This window comes from Numida meleagris, chromosome 1 (assembly GCF_002078875.1).
Source record: "Numida meleagris isolate 19003 breed g44 Domestic line chromosome 1, NumMel1.0, whole genome shotgun sequence".
In the NCBI taxonomy this organism is placed as follows: Eukaryota; Metazoa; Chordata; class Aves; order Galliformes; family Numididae; genus Numida; species Numida meleagris.
The window spans coordinates 113221978-113248997 of record NC_034409.1 but is presented as its reverse complement, the minus strand read 5'-3'; the positions used below and the strand labels follow the sequence as shown (position 1 = coordinate 113248997).

At 34.7% G+C, this 27020-nt stretch overlaps 1 protein-coding gene across 14 annotated transcripts in view; it reads right to left on the bottom strand.

The window, feature by feature from the left end:
* Positions 1–27020, bottom strand: part of DMD (dystrophin) — a 1007484-nt gene that overhangs the window by 209200 nt on the left and 771264 nt on the right. For all 14 annotated transcript variants that reach the window (XM_021408144.1, XM_021408061.1, XM_021408111.1 and 11 more), the window contains one exon: positions 24736–24925. In XM_021408144.1, coding sequence (XP_021263819.1) covers positions 24736–24925 — 190 coding nt within the window. The remainder of the gene's footprint in view (positions 1–24735; positions 24926–27020) is intronic.

The window sequence follows — 27020 nt, the reverse complement described above, 5'->3', positions numbered from 1 at the left end:
AACCTTATTTTACAATGGCACAATGCACTAACACTTCAAAGCAGAATTTCCAGAAATTATTCCTGCTTTTAATGAGAGACTGTTTTCCAGCCCCCCTTTCTTTGCATGCACTTTTTAAACACCAATTTTGTTCACAATTGTGCTTCCACATAGATTGTTTATACATTGATACCTAAGCATGTATAAACATAGACTATTTGTTCAAACTAGAGCTCCAGAAAGAAATGTGTAGAAAACTTAAAATTGTCATGTGGCTATTCCCATGTCTTTAAACTCTATAGTGTTATATTTGTCTCCCATGCAAAAACACCACATTTAAAAATGACACTTATTATGAGTAAATAAGACAGAACATAACCAAAGTAATTCAAAGTCAGAAATATAAATTGTTTGGTTAGATCTATTCAAAGTTTTTCAACCTTTGAAGTTTTCTGTGAAGTGCTAAAATAGTCAGAATCAAAAAACTACAGCTTTAGATACTTGAAGTAAGCTGTGCAATATAATTGCACAGTTAATAGAAGCATAATCATCTCTGCAGGAATTAAATAAGGCAAATACAACTGCTGAGTTGTTTTTTCAATATTATTAATTTCAAAGCATATCTTGCTCATGCTGGCACATTTAGGGGAAGCAAGGTAACTTTAGATTACAAGACTATATGTTTTAAGAGCTTTCTTCTGACGATGCACCATGTAATGAGAAACCTTTGAAACAAGCTTAATACAAATATTTAACATCCATCTAAAAATAAATCTAAATCCCATTACATTACAGGTCACATTTCAACTGACTGCATTTAAAAGTGTTTGTTACAAGTTCAACTAATGAACAAATACAGCAAAAAGAATTAAATCATCAGCTATACAAACTTTGCTGTTTTTTTTCCCTTCCCTTTATTTCATGTCTTAAAAATAAGGGTACATTTGTTAAGCTTTTTTTCCACAAAAGAAACTGGGGAAAGAGGAACATAAGCATTTTATTCTCCTTAAAAAGGAAGCTTTAGGAAGTTTTTGCTACTCTACTAAAATGGAAATATGTGAATAACAAATCTATGAATAATTAATATCTTTTGCCTTCATCTCTGCAAAGCATATGGTACTGTAGCTGTTGCATAAGAAACAAAAAAGAAAAAGGTCAACAAAGAGAAGAAATGCTGCTCAGATATCACTCATAACAAAGATTGAGGAAAAAACACAAGAGCAGTTTACTGTGATAGAAATTCACTGGTTTTATGTTATGAACATAATTTCTAAATGGTCAGGATAAAAAGTGCTATGTAACTACAGCCTCTTAAAATGTAGCAGCAGTTATGACAGTAGCAGCATTCCGCAGTTGTGGACAGTAGGGATTTTACTTTACTTTTACTTTACTGCTAGAATTTCTTTGAAATTCCAAGACGCGTGCAGCCTGTAAAGCTTTCAATCCCTGAGCGTGGCACTAATGTAACACTCAAATCTATTTTAGTCAGCACCAGTCGGCAACCTTTCCATCATTTTAACTGAATCAAGATGCCAATATATATACTTATCTGATTAAGAAATGCTACTTGATTAATGGAGACTGTTTCACCTGTCACATTCAAATGAAAGAGAAGAAAAATAGCCTGCTTTGGCAAAGCAACAAGTATGCTTTCAGATCACAATTTCTTCTACTGCTTGGTTTTCTCATTGGCATTCACCAGCTCCTCTTGCCAGAAATATCTTTCTAGACATGCTTCAGGCTCAATGAACTTTTGCCGGTTTCAAGATAGGGTTTCAATGAAGCCTTGCCTAGACTGCTAGCAAACTGCACATGGACACAAACTCCATCCTTCTAGCAATGGCGACTCCACTTGGACATTCCCCTCCAACATCTGCAGCTCCCACGTCAACACAGTGGAAGGAGACCAGTGACACAAAAACAGATTACAGCTCAAGGTGGGTGGGTTTCTTCTGGAAGTCAAAGTTCTGGAAATTCTGGTTGCTGGCACTTAGGACTACTAAAGGTTTTTGAAAGTGAGCAGGGAAATCAGTAAGCTCCAGAACACACCTTATTTCCTGGAAATTTAGAGTGTTTTTCATTCTGGTCTGATTTGGACTAATATCAAATTGAATATTAATGACATTTTTATTTGTAAAGCAGAAATTCTGCTTTTTGGTCAATTCTTAAGGCTAAATCATATGAAATGCATGCCATATCCTTCCAGTACTTGGAGGTGGGGGTAGTTGGCTGGGTTTTCTTCTGTGTCCCAACCCAGCCCCTAACTGGGGTATACTGAGGTATCAGAAAAACATAACCAGCATTTTTTTCATAATCTCTTCACTCTGAAGAAACTCAGAAAATTGCATTTAAGCTAAAAGTCATTTCTCTGTAAGGCTCAAACAAAATTCACATAATTATGCTTGACCAAATTCTGCTCCCAACTGATCAGCAGGTGCAAAAATGATGAAAACACTTTCCACTAACTTGTTAGATTTCTATCTTGAGGAAGAAAAAGTGAAAAGGGTACCTTAACGGAAAGGATTTTATGTTTTGAAACCACCTTCAGACTTCTTTCATGTACCTACTTTGGCTCTAAACAAGATGCTCACAGAAAATAAAGACTGATTTCTAGTCCACCTGCTACTGTTTGCTTTTCTTCTGACCACCATGACTGGTGTCATTAAAATTTCAAATGAAATTTAAAAAGCCCTAAAACTTAACTTAGCTCTGTCTGTGAATGTGTGCTTGAAAAAACGGGTGTGTAATGCAAATTTTGATATTAATACATTTAACATTATATTTATTTCTGTAAAATAAACAACTGGCACAACAACAACAACAAAAACAGATTACAAAACTTACAGTGTATCACAGCCAAAGAAATTTTTAAAGCCCCTCAAAATGTAGAGTAACCAAGTAGACTTAACTGGTCAAGTACAACTAAGCAGCAGCCCAACATCACATGGAAGAGAAGCAACTGGCAAGACACGTAGCCCTGTCCAAACACCATCAGAGTCACAGAGGCACCTCAAAACCCTGACACTTGGCACAACTTATAATAACTAGACAGAATAACACAGTGGCAGAATCCTATAACCTGCTGTATAGTAAGAGTCTCCTATTTGGCTGGCGCTATGTTTTATTATTAATTAAACATATCTTCAACTCCATATCAGCTTCAGTAGTGACCAGCACTACACAGAGTGAGAGGAAGATAATGAAACCATGAGTACAGCAATTGAATAATAAGAGAATTGTACCTTCACTGTCTCATGCGACACAGTAGGAAGGAAAAAATGTAATATCACAAAGCACATTAATGATTTTTTCAATTCTCCTTCATCTCTTTTCATACACTTTTATTACATTCCTAGAGTGAGCACATGCAGAAATACGTGCATTCATGCATGAATATTTAAGCTCAGAAAAATGTTTTCAAAACAGCCAGTCAATTTTCTTTTACAAGGAAAAAGGCTTCTTTGCCATATGCAGGATTTGATTCAATTCTGTTCTGCTGGAATACCTAAGCAGTGTCTGTTCTGAGGAAGAATTTTTTACTCATCTGTTCACCTTTTACCAAAGTACTCATGAGATATCCCCTCCACTTTGGAAATATAACTACACTATCAAATAAAACAGATGCTATCCATCTATCCGCCTCAGTTTATATGAAATAATTGCAATTTACTTTCAATAATTCCATGAGTTGTGGGAAACAGGAAGTTCATATAGGTTAGAAATGTCTCACTTACAGCCCCAAACTACAGACTTGGCTTTTGATTGCAGAACTAACTCAAGTTAACTCTTGCTCAGTATGACGAAGTCAACCCGTATTTTCAGTAAAGCAGTATGCCATGTCTATGTAGAAAATAAACTCGGAAAACCATTGACTCTGAAGGTCACAGCCTTTTGCAAAAGGAACATCTAATTCTGATGAACCCACACCAGTGAACAGCAGATCTCAGAACAGAAAACAGATTTCAAAAGTAGGAACCTGTTTTGATGGTTAAGAAACAAGAACTCTTCAGTGGACAAAAAGGAGGTTCTGGTTGCTGTTTGGGATAAATATAAAAATATTTCTCAGTTGGAATTTCCCTTTGTAGGTACTCTGGAAAACTGAAAAAAGTCAGCTAAAGAAAATGCCAATTCTAAATTTCCAGGTTATTCTGTCTTTGCTCCTTTAATACTTCTCTAAAGGAATATTGAAGTTATTATGTTGTAACTCTGCAACTCTTTTAATTCTCCTAACTTCAGTTAAACATTCTCGCCGTGGATCAGACAGAATTTAAGTCTTATCAAAGTTGCTTTATTGTAAAAGTAAATAACTCTTCTCAGCTCTGCAAAATTCCATAAGCAAGACCACAGCAGAGGTGAAGCACAATCATGAACTAAATCTTGTAAGGCGGACAAAAAAATTAAACAAATACTTAATTGAAATGAATTCCCGATGAAAGAGTTGCATGTAAAGAAGGTGATTAAAAATAAGTCATTTCTTTCTTTTGTGTAAGTGCGATTTTGCAAGCCACTCGGCATCAAAAGGAATGGTCTTTGCCTTCTCTTCTACACCACCAGTACATCTGTCCATCCATTCCAGAATGGCAGTACTAGCAAATCGGATGTCCTAGTTAAACTTTATGTATTCTTTGCTATGTTTCCAGCTAAATTAGTTTCCAGTAGCATGCGTGGAACAGCAGCGTTGCCAGTCCAAAGGAAAGGAACAATCACACATAACTGAGGGTAAAACTGGAGAGAATGTATTTAGAAAATATTTCTTGGGAAAATAGGTAAAATGCTCATCTCCATAATGCTGAAAGAAAATTCCTTTACATGAGCTACACACAAACAGAAATAGCTAATGTTTTTGTGAAGAGTATCCTCAAAACATGGCCATGATTAATGATTCTTTATTTTAAAGGATAAATAAATTACACCTGTTAAATAACAATTCTTCCCTTTATTCTGGCTCTTTAAACTCAAACCGTTCAGTAAGTGTCAAAAGTAATTTCTTTGTCTTTCTCTCCAAAAAATTACAAAAAGTATAGCCTTGCAGGTTAACTATATTAAATAATTTTAAATCAGATGATTAGCATACTGACACTAAAATCTGTGTTCCTTCTCTGCTGCATTAACAGTGCTTTTGTTCATATACATGCTGTCCATGAAGAAAAACTTAGAGTTGCTATTTTATGGTTTCCACATCAATTCCTTTTACCTAGGTGTTTTTCTTTTGAGGCCCTAAAGCCAGCATATGACACCCCCTCAACATTACAAAACTCAGGAAATGCATGATTTTAAGAAAACATATTGAAATGGAAATATAATAATGAAAATATACAGTGTTACTTCCTTTCTGAAATGGCACTGTTGCTATGGCAATTTTCAAATCTAGTATTTTCATGAGAAAGCTCTCTTTATTGAAAGAGTCTGAATTTTTATCCACCTTCATATTTGTATGCTCAATTATATTTCAGAAAGAGTATATGAAAGGCTTAGACTGCTTCTGTAACTTTTACTCCGTTCTTTAAGTAGATGCTTCTTAATATTTAGTTACATATTCTCAGCATGTAAGCATCAAATCAAGTTCCATTTTTCACTTCTCCTGGAAATCAGTTGATATTGTCTTAACTTTTGGAAGGTTCTATCAACTCTCCTACATGGAAATAAATATAAATGAGGCAAATAGATTTGCATAACCAAACAGAAAAATCAAAATGGAATCATTAATACATTGAAATTCTTTCGGCAGAAGAATAATCTACAGCTGTCACTTATGTTAACTTACAAAAGCGAATAATGTACACATTAAAACTTTCCTGTTCCTTTTGTTTATTAAACTGTAAAAACATCAAAAGTTTCCTCTCATAAAGATGTTTCAAAGGACAGCTAATCATTAATCTGTTGAAAATTCACCACAGTATCATTAATCCCAAAAGCTTCACTTCCCTCTAATGTATGTATTATAAACAGTTCAATAGAAATATCACCGTGATACAGCATTAATTAATATCTACATGTTGTAAAGACTTACTAGGCTTCCAATAGCCTGTGCAATAGTTATACTTCACAGGAATTGCCAAATCTTTATTAATTTCAATAACATTCCTTATAATAATGCTACAAAATAACATTTTCTTTTATTATGGGTATATTCCAGTGCAAACTAGTAGTGGTTAATGCTCAGTCAGTAAAAAATGCTGTTTTACCAAATAATGCTAGTGCTGAAGCGTGAAGATTCAGAATGGTTTTGGTGGACTTCATGAAAAAAAAGACAAACCAAAACCACAAAGCAGCAGGATCAAGCTCTTTAGCCATTTTCTTTACATTAAGTTCAAAGAGAATAATACTACTAATCAGAGCTAAATTGCATATTTGTTATTGGTTTTTTTTTTTTTTTTTTTAGGTCTGACAGATTTAAGAGCTACACTTTTCAAGGGTTTGTAAGATGGGAATTTCAGAATGTAGTGTGATAGATATAGCTCACATGACTAGCCCACACACCTTAAGGACTGCTAAAATAAACTTTTAAGAGTTTTGTTCTGTTGTCTCTGGTTTTCAATTCAGAAATGCACACCTAGGGAAATTGCTCACAGATACCAACTTAAAGCAATATACTGGAAATCAAGAAAAATAAGCAAACAAAAGTGGGCAGCGTTTATTCATACTTTCAAATGTATTGTTTTGAATTGTGTATTTTCTATATTACCGTGCACTTTAAAACTGGCATTTGCATTGTAGATAAGAGGATTAGTTTGAGTGATTCTTTTGTAATGCATAAATGATTGTGTTTCTGTTAAAGACAACTCACACTGCAATCCTAGACAAGACTTACTGATACAAACACACATAAGTGTTCATGTTAGTTTTACCTATTTACAGCATTTTGGTATGCCAAATAGATGTTACCTGAAATGTGACCAAAATGGTAGCTGTTGTATTATTGCTATGTTAAAGACAGGTTAATAACTGCACATAAAAACAAATGCATATTTTTTCATGTATTTTTCAAGCCTATTCTAAGTTCAGAAAAACACAACAGGTTTTTGTCAAGACCATTTTTCAAATGTAAATACTGTTGAATATTCTGCATTAAAACATTACCGTTCCAGATACTGCACAAAAATTCAATGCTACCCACAGGTGGACAGGCCATTAAGTTATTTATTTTGCTTCTCCAATCATCTCTTTTGTTTCCCTTCTTTTATCCAAGAGTTAACTTTTATTTTTTCCATCTTCATCCACCTGTTTCACTCCTTCATAGTTCTCTGTAGCTTTTGGAAGAGCACGTAAATAGGTAAATAAGGTATCAAACTCTACTCTTGCTCTATTGCAATTTCTTCCTTTCATTTAAAGCATGCTCTGGAACTTTGAAGATTCCTTCTCTCAAAGTAAGACTTCTTAGTGTCTGTATACTGAATTACCGAAACCTTGGAAGTATGGTATCAGACTGATTGAGGGAGATAGTTATGACTCAGAATTATCCCATCTTTTATTTTGATAGCATCACAAAATCATACAACGAGATATTAATACACTGTATATCTGTCATAATAAAATCTTATTTTACTTTAACATGTACATTGAAAAGTAATTATTTCCTAAAAACAAATCACTGTAATGAAATCAGTAAGCTAGAATGATTCAACATGTTCCTATTAAAATGACAGTAAAATTAATTCACTTTAGTTTTGACAAGATTTATTCCTACCAAAGTTAACCAGCTCTAAAAGCTGCCTGAACTCATACATTTTGGGACAGAAGGCAACTTCATAGAAGTGAGGAGCAGTCAAAATCAAGCTCTTTACACTAATCTAGCCTTAGTATTAAACCCAATGAGCTTTATATGCTTTTGGAATCAATTTCCTAAGGTAATGATAATTGTCGATTGTCTAATTTTGATATATGCTGTAGTAGTTAATCTTCTGATGTTTTATCTCATTATCTTAAACCACATAACATCAGCATGCTCGTTGTATTTTTCTAAAAAAAATTATTCTGTGTTATCCAGGAGCACCTAGCTAAAAAACCTCAGGAATAATGCTGAACAGCTCACACAAACTACGTGTGGCCATCTCATGCAAATGTGATCTTCATTAGGAAAGATGTCCTTACTGCTGGAAAAAGAAGCTATGATATTGCTACTATGCTGGCTCTTCATCCTCTCATCATAACAATTTTCCTGTCACATTAATGGCAAATATATTATAATTATCTCTTTTCACCTTCAGCTGGAAGAGCACAAAACAGCCCTTAATCTAATTGCATCCTTAAATTCATAGGAAAACAGTCAATCATGGTAAAGACTTGTTTTACCGCAAAACCAGTAATGACTCAAACAATTAAGGCTATCACTACCTCTGTATTCACACATCTAGGACTGTAACATCAATATGATTTGAATACTAAAACACCTTCTAGACAGCAGGAGGAGTTTGTAACTTCTGATTTCCTTGGCTCTGTCAATTTGGCCAGCCCATTACCATTAAAACAGCTGCTGGCATCTGGTACAACCCAGGCACCAGTTTCACAGAAAGCTCCACTTCACCTCAGTGATATCAGAAGATTGGCTACAGGTTATGGAACATCAATTTGTTCTGTCTCCCCGCCTCACCTGGCAGCCCAAGGTTACTCTTTAAAATGGTAACACGATTAATCGGTACAAGCACTTAGAAATTTAATGTAAAATGAATTTGAAAAATTTAATATCAGAACTGCCAAATACATTTTACAACAGCAACAGCTGAGCTTAAGCCCAGAGAACCCCAGCCCCCCAAAAAAACACTTAAGGACATATAGAAACGAAACATACATAACAAAATATTGTTTCTTTTCAAAATATGAAGTGCTCAGCATTTCATTACAACATAATTTTCAAAAGTACAGGTTAGTATCAGACTAGCTAACCTAGTTAACAGGTTAGCGTCAGAACATTAGATTTACAAACCAAACCCACTAACAATCATAACTATGATTGCGCTCACAGCACCTAAACAGAATCTTGTCCCCACAAGCATTCTGGACATCAAGGCTGGAGCTTGAAATAGTCACATCTTAAAATTATACCTTTCTAATTTAAAAGGACATTCTTATGATATTGGAGACTTCCATATGCTAAGGTATTTCAATTTCTTTCTGGAAAACTGTTTAGTATCTGTTAGGGGCACTAATACAAAAATGCCACAGACATACTCCTCCCTCCCTCAGAGACTAATACAATATATTAAGAACAGAAAAACAGCTACATAGAAAATAAAGAGTACTATCTGCTGTTTCTGCCACGAATGCATAACCAGCATACATATTCTTATGTATTCACTGGTTTGCTCCTTTCAAGACTAATGTACAATGATACACAATGATACATTCTTCAAATTACTAAATGAGATTTTGAATTTTTTTCCCCAAGTTTTTGCATAATGCAACTACTAGGGAAAAAATTAAGAAACAGACAAAAATCCAGAGGAAAAATGAAATTTACAGTTGTTTAAATTCAAAATTGTTGTCAAAGGTAGAGGAAAATAAAATAGCATGGTATTCCTCTGTGCCTGAAAAGGGTTATGAAAAAGGGGGTTGCTTAAAGTTAGCCTCTGATCGTTAGTCCATTTGATGACTAGTCTCAAAATAATTTTAGCAAATAATTTTGCTCTGTAAAATGCGCTCAAGCAATTTATTAATGGTATTTATTACTCCAAACATAAGCAGCATCACTTAATTTTATACAGAGATCATGTATTATTTATTTTGTGGGTTTTAATTGTTTGGTTGATTGTTTTTTTTCCCCAGATGGACATATACAGCTTCTAAAACAAAATTTCCTAAGTGTAATACAATTTGATGTTGAAAATAGCCAGACATAAATACATAATTTGTTTAGGTGTCCAGATGTAAGTCAAATTGAATAGTGGAACATGCCCAATGGCAGGAGGAATTGGAGTGGATGATCTTTAAAGTTCCCTTTCAACCCATCTCATTCTATGATTCTATAAAGACTGTCCTTGAAGTGTATCCTAGAATGCCTTCTGGAGATTTGCAGCCGAATGTAAACATTTTATTCTAAAACTAATTCCACTGAGCATATGTGTAGTTAGCAATAATACGTACAATGAACTTTATGTGTGTGTACCTGTGAACACATTAAACGTGCAAAGACATTTTAAAGAGCTTCCTGATTTCATTGGTTCACACATTAGAAAACCTTCTTAACATAACATAATGTTATATATGCACATTTTCTAGATGATCTTCATAAATGTTTCATAAGTGGTACCTGTTTAATATATCTAATGACAGAAAAACATTTCTGCCTCTCTTGTTCAAGAAAATTAAGAAACCAGAAAACTACTGAATCATCTAGAAATGCCCTGAAATTACCTAGAAAATAACAATATTTTGTTTGAGATTTTGTTTAATTTCAGAGCAAATGATTGCTCTCAAGACATAATGCCTACTTCAAAATAATGATCAGAAGACTGTTATAACAGCTTCAAGAAGAAACACATGAATAGCGTTATTACTTAAGACATTCTGTGTTGTATTTTATTGCATTTCTATGGCTTATGTATTTTATTTGCGCTGCTATATATATATATATATATATTATGATGAACCCCTTCAGATAAAGTACCAAAGGACTCATTGGAATTAGAGCTAAGCATTAGGTATTTTTCAGTTTCCAAGACATCCGACTGTTGGGGGTTTAAAATATTTTCTGTTCTACCATTTTATTCATGATATTTAATAAAGGTAACAACAGTGACTTCAGGACCAGATCGTTCCTGCAATACCTACTCTTCATGGTATAACATCTCTTTAAACCAAATTAAGGTCTAATAAAAGAGAATAAGGTTGGAACAATCCAGGCTTAAACCTGAATCAGATGTCTCTAAAGGGGGGGAACCAAGATAATACCTGAAGCAGAAGGACTGTTGCTAGCATCCCAAACAGTGAAGAACTACATAGAAATATCTCATATTTCCTCTATATGAAACCCAGAATACAAGGACAATTTCAAAATACAACTAAAATCTAAGATGCTCTCAATAATGCTCTGAAAATGACCTATTTTAATAAGACTGACTGTAACATCACCGTACCTCTAGTAGCTTAGAGAGTTACTTTCCATCTTCTCATAAAACTTATACATTCAAGGTAAAATACTTCACCATGTTGATAGCCATCACACATAATATATGTAGTATATCCAGGCTTCAAATTACCAGCACTTCTATCTGAAATTTAGCAGATTTGCTTTACGTTTAACTACCATAAAGCTAAACATATGAATGACTTTAACTCTAGCCCACTGTTTTGCAAAGACCTCTCAGAGAAATATAAATAAAAACTTTCAAAAGATCCAGCCTGTGCTTTCTTTTTTTGTGCTGTTTTTTGAAGTTTTGAGCTCGTCTGTTTTATGTAATGTAACTGCAATAATATTGCCTCCAAGTCAGCTCTGCAATACTTCACTTTTGGTACAGAAATAATTGAGCAAACAGAAGCTTCTACCAGAGGCATTCTTTTCTACTATTTACTGTAATTTTTTTCATAATTTAATGAGAAACACTTCAAAACAACATTTTTATCCTTTCATGTTAAATTAATTTACAATGCTATAAGCCAGAATGAAAACACAAAAATCATCAGCAGAAACAGCATGTTAATAAAGACAGATTTCTTCAAAGGTTGTTTTTTTTTCTTCTTTTTAAAATTAAAATCACATAATTCTTTTTCTATTTCTGTAGGTTCAGCTTGTCTCTATTTGTTCCCAGTTACTTAGACAGACAGTGAAAATTATGTAACAACAAAAAAGCAGAAGCATGGAGGTTGGAGAATGCATTTAAATATGGTCAAATGTCCAACCACTATGCTGATTTACTGAGTCCTGTCACTAAACCATGTCCCTCTGTGCAACATTCACCTCTCTTCAGTACCTCTAGAGATGGGAACTGTACCACCTCCCTAAGCAGATTGTTCCAATGCTTGACCACCCTCTCCATGAATAAATTCTTCAAAATGTCCAAGCTAAATGTTCCTTAGCGCAATTTGAGACCATTTCATCATGCATTTGTCACCTGAGAAAATAAACCAGCATCCACCTTGCTCCTGTCAGGTAGTTATAGAGACCGATGAAGTCTCCCCTCAGCCTTCTCCAAACTAAAAATTTCAGTTCTGTTATGACTCACATCTCAAAACACTTGTTTTCTAGTCTCTTCACTAGCTTCACTGCTCTTCTTCACACATTCAGACTCAGGCTGGATGGGGTTCTGAGCAACCTGATATAGCTGTAGATGTTCCTGTTCATGCGGGGGGGGTTGAATTAGATGGATTTTAAAAGTTTCTTCAAATTCAAACAGTTCTATTATTCTGTTGTTCTAACATGGTGTCATCTGCAGACTTGCAGATGGAAGTGCACTCATTCCCCTCATCTAGACTATTAATTAAAATGCTAAACAAAACTGGGTCCAGTACTGAATCCTGGTGAATGCCACTGGTGACCAGTCACTAACTGAACTGAAGGCCATTCGGTGTGACTTTAAGCCTGGCTATCCAGCCAGTTCTTCACCCAGTGAACCATACACCAGTAGACAGTTTCTGAAAGAGAATACTGTGGGAGCTGGTATCATATGCTTTACTGAAATCCAGGCAGACAACATGCACAGTCTTTTCCTCATCTAGTAAGTTAGTCTGGCAAGTCCCGCCCTTTAGAAAACCTCGATGGCTGCTTCTGATCACTCAGTTGTCCCATATGTACGATGTGATAACACTCAAAACAATCTTCTCCATAGGTTTCTCTGGGACAGAGGTTAGAATGACAGGCCTGTAATTCCTTGGATCCTTCTCCCTGTCCTTTAGAGAATACAAACTATTTTTAAACTTCGGCAAATCTGATGTATGCATGAGTGTATTTAATTCTAAATGCCTGTATCTCTTTCATATGGAAAATGCAAACCTCCAGTCTGCTGTTGCATAGACCTTAGAGAACTATTTGAAAAAATGACTTAATAAGCCTTCAAAATGAATAGAATTAAAACAAACAAATGACAAAATACGAAATTTTTGCTCTCTTTCATCCACCTCACCCCATCAGTTGGTTCAAAGTCTCTACATTGAGCTATATAGAATATCTGCTAATGATCTGCAAAATCCCATTTGGTATCAACAGAACTTGCCTCTCTCAGATTTGGGCTTACTGTAAGGAATTCATAGCTGTGGAAGTGTAAATAAACTTGCAAGTTTGCTCTAATTTCTAAGAGCAACATGTGGCCTTTCTTCTTCCATGCCCTGATCACAACACTGGATTAAAACTGGGTAATGATCCTGTTTTTATCTGTGGCACTATATAGTCCATCAACATCTGGGTGTAAAACCATTACATTGAGTGTCAAATTGGAAACTCGAGAAAATGAAACAACAGACTGTCAGGAAATAGCTCACATTGCAGAAATAACATTTCTCAGCAATATTTTTCAGGCAGTGCTAACCTTCCATAGTTATTTTTGTATAAAATAAGTTGAAGACTAAAGCAAAGCAAAACAGCTTTTTTTTTTTCTTTTTTTAAGCCAATCAACAAGCTGGGATGTGAATGCTGTTGTATCTATTGCTGAAGAGATATGGAATTACAATACCACAGTTGAAAGAAGAGATGATCTTTTGAGGTTAATATACTGTTGCGTCTGTAATTGTGGTAGTGGAAGTGGGAACAGGTTTATTTCGTAGCTTTGATCTAGACACTTCTGTCAGGTTTTCAGTTTATGAGAAGAAAGGATTTGCCACTTCATTTATAGATCAGGGAAATACACTTTGATATGAACAGTACAACAAACAGCAGGACAACTACGTTTTCCCCAGCAAAAGACCTTTGAAGTTCAGCGATGAAATTTAGTGACTCAATCTTTCACTTTTTGCACTTAGCCCTCAAAGAAGTGTGTCTTGCTATTCTGCATACTTTTCTGTCATACAGTAGTTTCTGCATACCAGTAAAACAATCATTAAAATGTTGCCCCACCCAGCAGCATGAGGTACAAATTAAAATTAAATAGGTTTAATATTGTATATTTCTGAAGATGAGATAATTTAGATCTTTACTCTGTTTAGATACTAGTTAATGCATATATTTGCTCCATTGGCAGTGTTCAACTAAAAGTAGTATGTTATTCAGAAATCAGATATTAAAGTTCTGACCTTAAAGAGAATATAATCTCTCAAGGGTTAATTCAGTTATGTAATAACAAATTATCATTGTAACCTGGCAGGAGATCTATTTGGCTGTTATCAATTAGTCAACAAAGCCTCCACAAGTTGTGTGGATTTCTAGCCAGCAAAAAACATACATATAAAGAAAATTACCAGAAATTAAAAATGTTCATTTTCTGAACTGATTTATATACTAACTTCTTGGTGCTCATGGCCTCTTTTGTTTTTTGCATTATCTTTTCAACTATATTAGACAGTAGAGAATCAAAACTATTTATTTGAAATCAAGAATCCATATGTTTTCACTCACATTAGTATATCATATCAAAAATACCCTAAATAAGCAGTTGGTAAGAAGTAAATTCCTTTCTCAGATACATTTGTTCATATAGCCTGCTTTTCTGCTTTAGATGGCCTAATCTGGTCAGCTGAAAGCTTATCCAGTCTTACGGAGGCAAAACTGAAGAATTAAATTTCAGATCTCTTCTGTCATTACATTACTGTGGCCCCTCCCATTACTATTCTGCTTCATCAGACTTATTCCACACAAAAGAAATCATGCAAAAACCCTGCTGTATTATTGCTGCCACTTCAGTCCAACTTCAAATCACAAAGGGCCCCAGGTTAGAGGATGTAAATCACAAATCACTCAAATGAGTGGGCAAACTACTATATCAAAAAGAGAATATTTGGGTATAAATAAGCTTTGTAACATACCATAACCCTCAAAAGACTTAACTCTGTCTCAGTGACCAAAATATTTCATCAAAAAAGTGAAAACAGACAGTACATGCACAAAGAGAGAGAAAGATTATGGATTCCCCAAGTCTGAAAATGAGCACCATGTCCCTTTCGAATTTCCAAAACCAAAGAGATTCTGCCCTTTGAATGCATGGGTTAATAGGTAAACTTGCTGTTCACAGTGCTTCCCTTTATCAGTTCTTGCGGTCTGTCTTACCTCATTGTTTGAGCACCAAGAAAAATTGTTTCCTTGGGCTCAGTTACTACTATCAGAGATACTCCAATAAAACGCTGCAGAAACCAAAGGAAAATAAATTCAAGCATTCAAGTTGAGGTTCTCATCTCCTTAAAGTGATTCCTTACCTGCCCTGAGAAGCAGCAGCAGTCAACAGTACTTGAGAGTTGCACAAAGGTTTCACAGGCAAAAAGCTGATTATCAGAGCTACAGAATAGGTTCATAGCTGTGCCTGTTCAGCTGTCATGAAAGATACACCAGCGAAAGCAGTGAAAACCTGTTCCTGGAACAGTGAGAAACCCACTACTCCACGAAGTAGCATAAAGGAGCTAAAGCTCTTTCTCTAAGTAAACAAATACTCAGCCTCAGAAAATTTTTTTATGGAATAGCAAGACATGAAGAACAGCAAGCATCAACACCTTTCTCAGCTGGTGACAACACAAAGGTAAGAGGAGCCAGCGAGGAGCAGAACAATATCAGATGTAAAAATATGTCCCAGCAAATGTCACAGCCTGAACACTTGTGCACATTCATTTGGACAGGTGGGTCAGCAGAAGATACATGTTAAGTCCTGAAGGGATTTGGCAGAGAAAATATTCTAGATGTATCTTCACATGCTTTCATTTACCTGTTACTAAACTCACAGTCAACACTTAAAGTAAAATTTTCTCAGCAGTTAAATTTGAAGTTGGGGAGTAAAAGGAAAATGGAATTTCTTAGGCAGCTATGAGCAAAAACAGAAGATTTATTTATATGGCAAAAATAGTACATCAATAAGAACAATAAATGATTCAATAAAACTTTCATGGGCAGAAAAGAAAATAAAACTACAGATCACTTTTGGTCACTGGCAATTCATGGACATACAAAACCTAAGAATGACAGAGAGCTTTCACAGGATTCTGAAACTGTTGTTAATGACTGGATATAAGGGATTGGATTAGAAGCGAACAGCTAGTCAGGGGTATACATGATCAATTTCATTATTGGTGTCTCCAGTATCTGCCTTTAAGATAACAAGTTCTCCCCTTTCTGCAGGCTGAGTTTTTTTTTGGTTCTCCTCTACCTCCTCATAGGGAATTGCCCTATTTAGAAATCTACTCAATGCTGTAAGATACTTGGAACTATAAACTCTTCAACCTTATAAAAAGGAAAAGATTGTAGCACTTAGAGGATGTTTTTCTCACTACAATCCTAAAACCTTTCATTAAATATGTAGAATTTGGCTCTGAAAAGCATTTATGATTTTATTTTATCCCTTATTTTTAGTCTTTAAGGTGACTGCCTTCCAAGATATTCTGGAAGATATCTGCCCTAAGACAAAATTTATCCTCAGTTATGCGTTCTGTATCATTTATGCTTTCTATACTAAAATGTTAACAATCACAGTACAAACATTTATATTTTCATCTGCCTTGGTAAGATGTACATCTGGTCTCATTAACCAAAGATTCTGTGCATCTCAGCCATAACACAGAAACATAGAATCACCAAGGTTGGAAAAGACCTACAAGATCATCCAGTCCAACCGTCCATCTATCACCAATAGTTCTCACTAAACCATGTCCTTCAACACAATGTCTAAATGTTCCTTGAACACCTCCAGGGTTGGTGACTCCGCCACCTCCCTGGGCAGCCCATTCCAGTGCCTGGCCACTCTTTCAGAAAAGTAGTATTTTCTAATGTCCAGCCTGAATCTCCCCTGGTGCAGCTTGAGGCCATTCCCTCTAGTCCTATCACTAGTTACAAGAGAGAAGAGGCTGACCCCAGCTCTCTACAATCTCCCTTCAGGTAGTTGTAGAGAGCAATAAGGTCTCCCCTGAGCCTCCTCTTCTCCAGACTGAACAACCCTAGCTCCCTCAACTGTTCTGTAAATGAGAGAACAAAACGACAGACTGTACTATGCCAGTGAGTACTGTTGATTGTAGGAAGACCAAATGTCAGAAATCTTCAAAGTTTTGCTAACCACTCAATCTCAAACTACTAAGGCAATGATTACATTATCAAGTACAATCTTTAAGTTTCATGCAAGTCAATTTCATATGCTGTAAGACTTAATCAACACAAACCAGACCATGGTAGATGAGAAGGATGGGGAAGTCTGATCAAAAATGTACTCTGGAATAAAACATATATATATAGCCACACCCTAGGCAGTTCAATTATAATACTGTTTTTAAGATGCTACTCTTACTGACTGATCTTTCGCAGAGCAGCTGTCTTCTGTAAAAAAATTCATAGAATTCCAAGGACATCTGGAAATTCTTCCAGAAGTTTCACTGTCAATAGAAGGAACATGTAGAGTGATGTCCCTGTGTTTGATATAATCTTTTACTACTTTTTACAATACTGAACAACTCATGCTTAAGTCCTGGTTTTATTCCCAGAACTCAAAGCATGCTTTGAGAACAACTTTATATGTGGTATTTCTGTCAATTAGGAGCTGATTACTTTCCCTAGGAATAACTTTTAAAATCTTAACAAAGTAATCATTTTACCTCCTGGAAGAAAAACAGCACTGATTAAGCTTTTGCTCTAATTTCAGGGAAGTTCAGAGACAGGGATACCAAAAGCAGCATAACATACATTGTTATATCCATTCATAGATAATCTTCAGCATCAATCCATTTACTGTTTTTATAATTAAGATTACCCAAACTAAACCAGTAAAAATGAAGCCTGGCCAGTAAAAATAACAATAATAATAATAAAGTGACAACATCTATGTCTCTGTTTTCTTGCTGCTTTCCTGGCCACTCTGATGGCCTGTTAAGAAAAACAGCTGTGGCACTCCCTTCCCCATTGAGAATCAGCATCTAAAACTCCTTGTGAATTTATTCAGCTTTCCAATAACATAGCACCATGAAATAACTTTACACAGCTGCTTCATTTTTCAGCTTTTCTCAATGGTATGCCCTCCGTGCACTGAAACCTCCTGTTCCACTTTTTCAAATATTTTCCTATAACAAAGACCATCATAATATTGAAACAATGCTGAAATTGCTATTGTTATTTGAATCAAGCAAAATCACAGTCTCAAAAGACAGCAAGAGTAGCAGTGTATTTTAAATTTTAAGATACTGCTTGACCACGTGCTGTTAAACAGTCTTTTTAATAAGACTTACTTATCAGAGACGGAAAAAGACAGTGCAAACCAGGAAGCCCAATGCAGATGACAAACTGTAGTAATATAAAACAAACATAACTAAACTTATTTTCAGAATAGATCATTGGAATGCATTTGAAAGAATTACCCATTTATGCATCTTTTATTTTTAACTTCAAGCTTCAAACATAAATATACATTTATATCTGTGCATAATGCATCTCACTGATCTCACCACTTTTAACTATTTTTTATAACATTGTGTATTATATGTTCTTTGAACCAAAAATGTCCTTATCTCTATGCCTTTATAGCAGCACATTAATAATTGTAATCATTGTAGTTAAGAGGTAAGACATTAAACTATTTGGCCATTTATTCCACTGGAATAATGCATCTATTGTGTCTATCTATGGTTCATAAAATAAAAACGAAAACAAACACCAGAGAACCTGACAACATAGATATGATCTTTATCTCACTCTTCAGAAGCACATTTGTATGTATACATTACACACCTATAAGTTTTCAGAGCTACCTTTTTATTTTGTGAACTATTTCTTTCCCCTCCATTCAATCCATTCCATTCCAAATAGAGGTATTAACACAAAACACTATTTTTGTTTTGGGGTGTTTTGTTTTTTTTTTTTAACAAAATATATGGTCTTACTAGCAAAGTAGGAGCTTACTGTGAGAAGCCTTAACTAGAAGGACTGTAGGCTGCAAGAGGTCTCAACCCAGAACAGTGCTATCAGTCCGTATTCTGCTTTCCTGGAAGTACCAATCAGATAAAACACTGCCAAGGTAAATATCATTCAAAAAAATATTATTTCAAGCATGTCACCTTTTGCATCTGGATGAGGACTCCTGAGGAAATCATTCTTTTAGATGTAATAGATTAAAAGAAAAACTCTTGGAGGCCAAAGGTTACAGTTTGATTCCACGCATAAAGAAAACCCAAATTTAATTTATGGTGCTCTGAAAAATGCTTGTTCTAGTTTCATCACTCACCTCTAGCTTTCACCTTTCAGTCTCCCCATCAGTTTCTAGTAATGAGTCATTTAAAAATATGTAATTATTTTTATTCTCTGTGGTTTCTTCTCCCTCATTTCTTTTTCTTTTTATTATCTGCTTTTTCTCCTCACTCATTTAGACACATTACTCATGAACTCCTGGGAAACTGTTACAAAATTTTCTCATAAAACAGTAAGAAGAATTTCAATCTCTTACTCTCTTATATTATTCCTTTTCCATTTGTATATTTATGTAAAAATTAATTAGGCTGCAGAATGATTGACTGTGTGACCAGTGATTATACATAAGCAGACCAGAGATCTCAAAAACGCTTAACACAGGAAGGCATTTCTGGGGGTCATCTGATCTAATCCCAGTGCTCGTGGCAGGTTGCTCCAAGCCATGTCCAGCTAGATTTTGTAGTTTTCAAGAATGGAGACTCTACAATGCCTTTGGATGACATGTTTCTTGACTCCATTTTTCCTTATGGAACCTCAGTTCAGTTTGTGCCCACTGCCATTTGTCCTCTCATCAGGCATCACTGAGAAGAGCCTGGCTCCATATTGTTCCCTCCTTTCATATGTGCAAGAGCCACTAAACATTAGCTGGAGTAGGATGTGTCTGATCATTACTACTACATTTCTTATGGAGAAGACTATATTTCAGAATTGGTATCATGTTAGTGTAAAAGGCAAGTATGGAGTATCAGATTTCAAAAAAGAAAAAAGAAGAGGGAAGATGATCATGTTTGATTTTCAAAGTTTTCAGAGAAGGATTTCAAGCAAAAGTGAATGAGTAAGTATCTCAGAACCGAGACTGGAAGCATTAGAAAATTAATTACTATCAAATGATTACTAATTAAGTCAACTGATCTGAGTAAGAATGTTATAAACAATCTAATCCATACACCATCTAATAAAATTAAGTGTGCTGAGCAATCACAAGTAAATTATGTTGGAAATTGAGTCGCAAGATTTTATTCTCTTAAAATATTTGTTCTGCTCAATAACAGAGAAGAGTCAGGAACGTGTATCTACCGCAGCTTTGTGCTGTTGAGAAAACAGCTGCTTGGAAACAGTAAGAATAGCCAAAGACCTCTGAAGTATTGATAGAAACAGGAAAGAAAAAAAAAAAGAAAAAAAGCACCAAGACAACCTTGCCTGCAGTTTATGTACCTTGTTTTAGGTACTGTGAAAAAATATTGTTACTACCCATACTGCACATTCTTAAGTATTAGTTATAGCACTACATATTTTTCTCATTATTAACACCGAAACTCCTGAATCTGATGGAAAACTATCTAGATCATAGGTTAAGTGAGCATGAAGGTGGTAAAAAAAATTGCTACACGTTTCAAGCCAAAGCTATTAGCACTGCCTCATTTATCTTAGGCTGTCATGCTTTTAGCCTTTATCAGTCAACAGTGTAGATTACTTCAGATATATTTGGTAATCTGTGTAAACAGAATAGAAGCACTCTCTAGTTATTGTTTAAATAGGTTTATGTGCAGTATTCATTGTCAAATTTCTGTGATAAAATATATGAGTAAATTCATCTACAGGCTCATTATAAAGTGACTGCATTCATAAAATAATCAGATAAAATTATACCAATTTAAAAATTACACCTAATATTTCATAACCTGTATAAAATGTCACATAGAATTATTTCTGGAAAGATGAACAGGAGGAGTAATTAACACAGCTGAGAGTTTGTATCTCTTAGAAATATGAAAACAGAAATGAAAATTCATTATTCTCATCTCTCCCATATATTTACGTATCAAATAAGGCCTTATGGGGACACACAATACATTTAAATTAGACAGTACAAATCAGCACATAATCTTTCAACTCGTTGGAGTAACTGGTTTGTATCCTTGAAAATTTTCCCAGAAAATGTGAATCACCTCAATTATTACATTGCAGTCATTTCAGACAGATGATGCATACAAATACAAGCCTACATAAGCAAACCAAGTATTTATAGTGCAACCATTTGATATAATATACATCATCATGTAATTAAAATGTGGTTATGTAAGCCTCACCTTCTTCCTCTGCTAATGAATGAACCGCTAAGTATAAAGGGAAGATGAATCTTTATCAGTGACATTTGATCAAATTATTTCTGAACATGTAAAGCAAAGGAAGCGCTCAAAAATGTGAGATTTTCCCAGGCAAACAATTCCTGCTGTACTTTCTGCACAGTAAAACATTATCTTCATAGTAACAATGAGAATGTAAAGCAGAAAGCTGATAGATCACTAAGGGTAAGGTAAACATTTTTAGTGCAAGGAGATAAAGCTACTACTGAATTCACAAATTTAATTTTTTCATTGTCTGTAGGTAAAATTCTGTGATCAAAGCATTGATTTACACCTATTGCCTAAAAATAGCAAATTAATATAGAATCGTAACATCTCATCACACATAAAGGCTATTTTCACAATCCTTGTGTCCATGCAGCTTCATAAAGAGCAAGACAGAGACTGCAGATCTAACTGCATATATCACACTTAATTGTAACTTCTGTTAATTCTGTAAGCCTAAGTAGTCAAACTTTCTTTCAAAACATTGGGAGATGGTGATCTTTAATCAGAAACTACTTTTTTGTTTTACTTCTAGGATCTGGATCTGGCCTACCTGGTGAGAGAAAAAAAAATCTGATGTCATGTGGAAAACCAAGAGCCAACTGGAAAAATGTAATTGTAGCTGAAAGCAGTTGAAGCCTTTCCTACACTGGGGCAGGGCACAAGGAGAACACATGCTGGGCAAGCTCTCAGGGCCTGTTTAGATACATATAAAGATTTATGTTTACAGACATATCTCTGATGACAGACATTAGTGAGGCTACAAATCTTCTTCCTTACAGAATCTTTTTGCAGAGATCATCATACTACTATCTCTGCTGTTTTGGACCAAATTATTTTTCTCTAATTACTTAATTCTTCTGTAATGTATTATTTTTGAGTTTTCTGCTTCTCTTTTAGATTCAATGAGTTACCTGTATACAAGAGTAAAAATTCCCACTCTTAATATTCTGGCCTGGTCTACTCTGGCTTCATACTGTGTTTCCCTTTGTGGCCTCCATTATTAACACGGGGATACGGTTGCCATTTACTCATTTATCAAATCTTTTAAGGTTAACTTTCCCGCAACTAAAGCATTTACTGTTACTGAAGACCCTATTCTAACAAGAGAACTGAGGAAATATGGTGCTCTAATTACTAATAGCACACACTAGTGAAAAGATGCATCCTTCTAAATTAATTGCTGTTAATGAATATGTTTTAAATAAGTGATTTAATGAAATGGAAGACGCAAATCTTGAATGGCCACCATACTGTGGTTCTTGAAAAAAATACAGGAAGAAATCACCTTTCCTGATTAAGATTTCTAAACAAAGCAGTATTCTGTTTACTTAAACAGAATTCTCCTTATTCCAGTTGAAAAAAATGAACTAATTGAGGCAGGGAAAAAAAACAACAAGACAATTCTACCAACTATTAGAAAGATAGCAATCAGACTCCATTCAGAAGAAGGTTATTTGAAAACCACTTCTGCTTGTGAATTATGAGATTTCTTCTGGGGGCTTAAGAATGACATAAAGAGGCTGACAAAAACTGAGATAGGCAGATAGCACAGGAAGAAAACCAGGTCTATCTAACAGATGCAGATCAGTATGAAGATGCAAACAATTTAAAAAAACCACCACTGTCAAAATATTTGCTTCTATAATCACCAACTCTAACCCAAAGCCCATATGTTAGAGAAAGAAAAGACAGTAGAACTGCTGCATTTTTTTTTTCCCCTCAGCCTGCTAAAACATTGGAGTTTTTACCTTTCTTTCTTTAGAAGACTTGATGCTTACATACCAAAAACTGGGAAAGAAAAAACCAAAAATTTCATCTTACATCTCAATTTAAGTGCATAAAAGATCGACAGAAGAAAGCTTACAGTTCAAAGCAATTGTTTACATGATGGAATTATAACTACTTTGGTATTTATTTATGAAGAGAAGGACTTGTACACATTTCTTTTTCCTTTTGTCTATAGACGTGAATGTTACTTATACGGAAATTTAAAAAAAAGTTATTAGATGGAACTTTAGTTATTAGATGGATAAACAGGTCTACAAAGCTCCATTACATTTAAGAATGAAACTTTGACCTAAATTTTTAGGAATCTCTTTTTTGACCAATAATGCTTTTTTCAATGATCACGTAAAAAAAAAATTGCAAATACCTGATAATTCCATTCTTTTAATACCACTACCACCAAACCTAGTCTACAGAATATAAAAAGATGCCTTGTACTGAAGATTAACTGCTCAGCAGAGAACTAGTGGCCACACACAAACCTGCTCTCCAGGCCCATGAAGTCAGAAAGACATGGAGACTTAAGATGTACTAGTGTAAAATACAATTAGTAATGTGGTTCAGACTTCTCTTCTGTACAATACCACAACTGTCAGTTTGAAACTCTAGCACAACAGAATTCAGCAGCAGTTCAGTCACAGAGTTAAAACCATGGGTTAATACAATAGTGCCAAAATAAGGTAGTAATACCTCCATCTAATATGCATATAACCACTGATAAGTATGATTTTTCACATGTTTTTCAGAAATAAACTGAAGAATAGAGTCTTCAGTGTCAAGTTTGGAATGTCAACATAAAAATCATCTATTATGTATGATAGGGTCCTGCCTTCTAAAACAGCCAGCCAACCTGATATTTAAGACAGCTAAGAACTCATGCAGACATACACACATTCCTCTCAATAATAATGAGAACAATATAATAAAAATGTAACAAGAGATTCTAAGAGCACCATCTCACTATTTATTCTTTCTCCTCTGGATTCTCTCAAACGCCACATACAACATCTGCTCTCCATATTGAGACTTTTGGTTCTCAGAGGAGAACAACTCTGAAAATTGTCCAGCCACTCACTATGAAAATTTTTATTGTTATCTCTTCTTGTTATTGCCACAGAAAATGTTGACAATAACCAGCCAAACATCTGATTGACATTTTTCACATGTTTGAAAGTAATGGAGGAAAACTAATTCAGTTAAGCTACACAGAGTAAACTTGAAACAATTTATGTAACCTCTATAAATATCAGAACTGCTTAAGAAACTCTCATCTGTCATGTGCTTAATTGAAGACTGTAACTTGGCAGAGTAATTCATTTTTATTAGATAAAAAAACTAAGCACCCATTTCAACTAAGTTTCCTTTCTGTTTTGTTTTTTTAAAATCTGTATGTCAAGACACCATTTCAAATTCAATATATGCTGAAAGATATCAGATAGAATCAGTGTAACTGACCTTAGATCTCTGCAACAAAGCAACACTTACGGGTTAGTAGCAGTCAGGTTTTTTTTTCCAACACAATTTCAATTTTGTTGAGTAGCTACACACTGGGGAAAAAAAAATACCACCTTGGATAACAGGCATGCCTCTGAACTGAAGCACTTGACTTACCTGCCACTGTTTCGTGAGCTCCCGAACCATTTGGGGATCCTCTAGTGTCTTTTCCTTATGTGTAGCATCCTGCAGGACATTAGCGGTTGTTTCAGCTTCCGTAAGCCAAGAGAGGAACTTCTCAAGATCCAGGTAGAATTCCTGCAACATCAGTAGTGCTGATTCCAGCGCAGCTTCACGTTCACTAACCCTGTGCAATACAAAGAGTCAAATGCAGCACACACAGGAAGAAAACAAGCAATCAAAACATAGTAAAGACACACTATGCATTTTTCACCTATGAATCAAGGAAAGTGTTTGCAGATACATTAGTTACAATGGTTCAGTTGTACTGTGCTTTTGGCAGGTAGAGGCTTTTTGTGTTTTCTTTTTAAATCTTTTCTTCTTAAAAGAAATAACTAAAAAGCCGAGGAAATAGCTACTTCATTGTTTGAAAAAATCATACCTGCAAAATACATAGTATAAAAAAAAATGCCCTACTGTTTTCATCAAACATTGTTTGCTTATTTAAGAGTACTGTAGCAAAACCTGTTTTTTTTTTTAGAGAGCATAAAGTAGTTCCTGGCCCCTGAACAGTGTGATGAATTTAATTATTAGTTTTTATGACTTGAAGCCTTTGGAAATTCCATTCAACAGTTTATGCCCTGATAATACTAAAAATGTGGTACTGTTTTTTTAATTTAAAAAAAAATGAATGAGATATGAATTGCAAAATCTCTATCAGTTATGTGATAAAGGACAGTTTTTAAATGCAAAGACTATATTATCTTTGGTGAGTATCTAAACTGTAAACTGGGCAAGAAATCTAAAAGCCCCAGCAATTCTGGTGCTGAAAAATCTTATAGTGTGTTTGTGTTGTATCAACATTCATGTGGAATGTAGGTGTCCTACATGTACACATCAAGATTTTACATTAAACTTGATCTAAATAACGATTCAGAGAAGAGAATTGTAATACACTGTTCATTACTATGAGTTTGTCAAGGCTAATTAGCCATTGAATGACATGTATATTTGTACAGTATGATGACTGAGTACTTTTTGAATCTCAAAAAAACACTTAGTAAAATTACATGATAGTTTATGCTACTTCAAGTGGAATGAATGCAATTTGATACACACCAATATTTAGTCTACACATGTATGGTGATCTGAGTATTTCTAGATAGATTTGCAATGTAGTTTTACAGTTGTTTAGATAGAGACTAAGATACAAGAATTCATCAGATGTAAAATTTCTAAAGTGCTAATTCATCATAATGTTATCAGATGAGGCCAAAAGATTCTTAAGTTCTGACCTCTATTTCCAATTGTGTTTTCTTGTCCTGCAGAGGCAGTTAACTCCAAGAAGTAATACTATCATAGAAAAAGCTGTTGTATTAGCTGATGTAAGAAAATAAATTAAAAAATGACAAAAGATTTGCCAGGTGTCACTAAGAGCATGTTTTTCTAACAAACATATGGAAGTTGAAACAGAAAATGTAGGAACAGAAAGATTCAGTCAGTCAAAGTACAGGAGAGGACCACTTCATTTCTTTTAGACAAGCAAACCACACTAAGAGACAATTTCACAATAGCTACCTCATTTCTGCCATATTTTTCATCCTTCTGCATCTTAGTCATTTTTCTCAAAATTCTTGTAAGAAAAGTAATTTATTCTTGGACTTTATTTTATTCAAAAACTGGGAAAGCTATTCAATGAATGTCTCATCTCACTTCAAGCTACAGTCATTCACAGATAGTTTAAAACTTATGCACTGACTGGTCTTTGATCTCAGATTCACCTGTCTTCCGCTACAAGAACTGTCTATGTGAGAAGTGTCTTCCAGCCTGGTACAGCATAGCATGTATTAGAATGTGTCCCCAGGGGCCTCTTAGGACTACAGAGAAATACAGCATTAGACTAGTGAAAGGTATCTCTTTCCCAACTTTGTTTTCCATGTATATAAAGCAGATTTGTGCTTAAGCCACTATTCACATTCATAACAACTGCAATAAAAAAGTATGATTTTTTATTAAACTAAAAACATAATGTCATAGATATCAGAGCTATCTATACCAATATACATTAAATCAGCATAAACACTGGGAAAAAAAAGAAAGCAATAAGAAACAGAAAATCTTTTACCTGGAATATACTGACTTGACCTATTTGTTTATAATTTCTAGTTCAAAAATAGCATCCTATTTGTTTCATAGAAATCAGAAATGGAGTAAATGTACATAAACCAAAAATATTTTATCCAGTTCTTCAGAGCACAGTTCTATTCTAAGATATGCTTTAT